This window comes from Helobdella robusta (assembly GCF_000326865.2).
Source record: "Helobdella robusta unplaced genomic scaffold HELROscaffold_8, whole genome shotgun sequence".
Classification (NCBI taxonomy): domain Eukaryota; kingdom Metazoa; phylum Annelida; class Clitellata; order Rhynchobdellida; family Glossiphoniidae; genus Helobdella; species Helobdella robusta.
This window is the reverse complement of record NW_008705459.1, coordinates 2,519,708-2,523,997: the sequence shown is the minus strand read 5'-3', so window position 1 is coordinate 2,523,997 and position 4,290 is coordinate 2,519,708. Positions and strand designations below refer to the sequence as shown.

Sequence of the window (4,290 nt, the reverse complement as noted above, 5' to 3'; positions counted from 1 at the left end):
AACCAGTGTTAGCAGCAGTTTTGGAATGGAGACCATCCCCGATCGTGACTCCTATGCTACCTCTGCCGTCACATCCACCTGCCGCTGCTGCTGCAATGTTTCTACTGCAGTTCCTTTTTGACGATAGGAACTTTCCAAGGAAGCCACCGGATGATTCTTCTAAAGTTTAAATCATTTAAAAAAAAATATTACCAATTTACTGTTTGATTTCATCATTTTATAAACTGAGTAAACAACTCATGGCAATCAGAAAAAAATTAATAGGCAAATCAGAACTATATCACAAAGACTAATAAAACCAAACAACAGCAAAAAAGTGTGAAAACGCACGCCAACAAAAATGCAACAACATAAACATTAAACAACATCCTAAACAACCAAATAAATACAACACAAACATAAAACAACAACTCAACAAAACAAAACAAAAAATGATGACAACACAGAAAACCTTGAGCAGGTGTTGCCGGGGCAGATTTGGAAGGCGTCAACAAAAGCTGCGAATTAGAGGAAGATGATTTCGTTGTCGATGCAGTTGTTGAGGGTAGATTAAGGCCAGGTATTGGGTGTGCAGGAGGGGCTAACAAAAAAGAAAGCATGCTATTGGTCGAATAAAATCTTAGAAAAAAAAACCCATTTGACAGAAATAAAACAAACGAACCAATCATACCTTCTCTTAATGTCGCCTGAACGGGATTTGTAGAAAATGAAGATGATTTTGTCATGTTACTATTATTCATAACTCCTCCCACTTTATTATAATTATTACCTGATCTTTCGTTATTCATCTGCTGCTGCTGTTGTTGCAGTTTTTGTTGTTGTTTTGCATCTTCTATGGCCTTCTGAGCAAGTTTATCCTGTAGCTCTCTCCTCTTGTTATTTATCGTTTCTGAAAATCTTAAGAGACAGAAAAAAAAAATTAAAAAAATTGCAAAAAAAACCCAATAGGAAACAACGAAAATAAAAATAATTAAGAAAAATCAACAAAACATAGAACGACCAACAATTGATAATTTTGATCGTCGGTCTGTTGGAGCATTTCCAACTCTTCCAGTGTGACATCAATGTCCTCCTTGTTCTTCTCCAGTTGCGATACCAAGGTCAGGCGCTGCGAGGTGTTACACAAGTCATGTCACTCGTGTTACGTATCAACCGTTATACACGCATCAATAACATCATTAACTCAATCGGCAAAGCAATAACACTGACATAACGACAGCAACACTAACACAACGACACTAACACTGACTGATACAACGACGACAACAGTCGATTGTTGCAAAAATAACTGTAACTAACTTGCAGATGTAAAAAAGGCAGATTGAAAAATTTGTGTATGTACTTTAGGCCGAATCCATTTCTCATACTCGATTCTGCATATTGGATGGAACCTTCTCTCCTTTGTATTAAGAATAAAAGAAACAACAATGATAATAATAACATCAACAACAACAACAAAACTAATACAACAACGCTATTGACATGAACTAACATCAACTCAATTACAACAGACAACAACCACAACAACAACAATAACATAGAAAAATAATAAATCGTTAATATCATTAACAAGAACAACAACAAAAACAACAACAACAGCAGCAACAAAAACAATAACAACAGTAAAGAAACAACGCACATCTCTTGCATAGACTCTACAAAAGTCTTGACTTGGTCCTCGCTGACAGTTCTATGGTGCCCCATGTCTCGATGGTTGGCCAGAATTAGGATGGGAGTTCCAGATGGAATTTTTGGCACCTCCTTTTCGACATAATCAAAAGTCCTACAATATCGTAAATAAAAACAATAATAAATAAAATATTCAATCAGTTATTAACTGAAATAAAATAATATTCATTAAAATACAGACCACTGTTTGGTGATATCAAGTACCATGATGACGCCATGAGTACCTTTGTAGACGTCTACAAACTCCGCATCTAGACATGTCTCGTCTGGAACCTTGTACAAAAATATTGATTTTTGTTAAACCAAACAAACATGACATGTCCTTTTCAAACATACTGGTGCAAATATTAATAACAAAAAAATAATTATGATAAAAAACAACAATAAAAAGTGTAATAATAATTTGAAAATTGATAAAAAAAACAAAACAATGCCCACTCAGAAACGTACGTCACAATAATGTTAAAACATCAGTCAAATTGAGTGAGCACACACAGCAAAATATTTACATGGCAAGAAGTATAATGAACAGAACCAACAATAGATACATGAATAAAAAAAACAACAAGTCGTAATATATCCAATAGACCGATAACAATAATTACTAAACATTAATAAAAAACAAAGTAATATAGATAACCTATAAAATAATACCCACATGCCCATCATAAAAATACAAAACATCAATCCAGCACTAACAGCTTGTTGCTCCAGTTTCAATCCTTCAATTTTCCTCTTCTTTCTTCCTTTATCAACCACATCCCAAACCTCGACTTTAATGATGTCATCTGAGGTTTTATAGTTCCATTGGATGCTTGCAACCTTGGGAAATTATTTTTTTTATCTAAGTGAATGAATGAAATGAATAAATGAATGAAAATGGATGGATGAATAAAAAAATAAAATTATTAACCTGAATTTCATCAGTTGGGAGGTATTCCTCCCTGAACTTCTGCCCCTGGAGTCTGAGGTGTAGGCAGGTTTTTCCGACATTTCTGTCCCCCCGTATTATTATTTTCACTGAAAAATTTTAGAATGTGAAATTATTTTTAAAATTCTGATTTAATTTTTAAAAGAAAAAAAAAAAATTTAAAAGATTATTTCATTTGTAGTGATAATGCCAGTTTAATATGTGGTCGAACAATCTGTTTGATCCAAATCATTTCTATTCAAATGTCTTAACTTATTTTAAATAAATAAAATGTTCACAATTCAAAACTTTCAGCAAAATTACATTTAACTTCTAACAAATGATGCAAGTAAGTAATATATTTTATAAGTATATAGCTATTTTATATTTAAAAAAAAAACAAGTAGTAATAGTATATTAAGTAAAAAGAAGTTGTACCAGTTACTTTATATTTAATAAAAATTGTAAAAATTACATAATTTAAAATAAAAATATAATTAACTTGTCTACATGATATAATTTATAACAAAAAATTATTACCTCAACTAGACCATATGCGAATAATAATTAAATAAATTGAATATTAACAGGTTTGTTTGTTAACAATATTATGAGAATAATATGCTATTATATATTTGTTTATATTTTTATATAACTATATTTAAATTTATTTTTGAATAAAAAAATTAAACTAAACACTGACTATTATAATTGATTCCTCTGCCAAACTTGCTCTGCAGAGAGGCCCCCATAGTCTGCATTCCGTGTGGGGGTCCATGGTTCACTGATTTGTTGGTGGCAGTACTATCCTGTTTCTGTGAGCTTGATGTTGCTACAACTTCTGATTTTATTAACCTTTTTAGGAACATTTCGTTCTTAGAGATGTTTTTTCTTTTTGGTAAACTTTTGTGACTTTTGTCTGTTTATCAAAAAACTTTCTTGGAAGAAATGAAACAGACTAGTCTGTAATTTTTAGCAATTTGTAATAAAGATAAATAAATAAATCATAAATAAATTTAAAAAAATTAATTATTTATTCAAAAATTATTAATTAAAGATATAGTGAAGGAAAAAGCTATTCACATGAAATATTTCTAAAATTTTATTAATATCAGATTATTTATAAATTGTTAATGATTTAATTTTACATATAATGATTATATCATTTTGGTATTTTAACTTTTAAAAAACAGCAACAAAAAAACCAAAAAAAAGTCTGTCATATGTTTTTGGAAATTGCGGAAAAATATAATTTAATTTATAAACCCAATTAGTTAATAAAACACTAAAGTTACTTTTCACGGATCACAAGGGCATTATTTTCAACTATGAGCTCAATTAAAAGGTAAAGTTTGATGTTCAAAACACTGAAGTTAAACGTAAGAAAACAACATAGACAGCACAGGATTTATTCGGGTCGGGCCACATAACTAAAATAAATATAACGGCCTTCGCTCACTTTTAACGGTCGAACAAGGAGCTTACTTCCGGAAGAGATTTGGAGATGATTTTTTATCGTTCGAGTCAAGAGTCGGGCTATTTGACATGCTTGGATTATTGGCTTACGAAATTGCAATCAATCAATCAATTAGCTTATAAAGCGCTATTTCCGCGATGTTCAACAGCGCTCCTCAATGAATTTTGAAAACAGATGGGTCTTGAGATCCGCTCTGAACTTCGCAAGTGATGGA

At 31.3% G+C, this 4,290-nt stretch overlaps 1 protein-coding gene across 1 annotated transcript; it reads right to left on the bottom strand.

The window, feature by feature from the left end:
- Nucleotides 1–970: 970 nt before the first annotated feature.
- HELRODRAFT_69950 (hypothetical protein) lies at nt 971–3,360 on the bottom strand (the record flags this gene model as incomplete). The annotated part of the gene is made up of 7 exons (XM_009031825.1): nt 971–1,108; nt 1,300–1,399; nt 1,640–1,783; nt 1,871–1,962; nt 2,389–2,511; nt 2,603–2,709; nt 3,303–3,360. The coding sequence occupies 7 exons, from the start codon at nt 3,358–3,360 to the stop codon at nt 971–973; spliced, it is 762 nt and encodes a 253-aa protein (XP_009030073.1).
- Nucleotides 3,361–4,290: the final 930 nt, after the last annotated feature.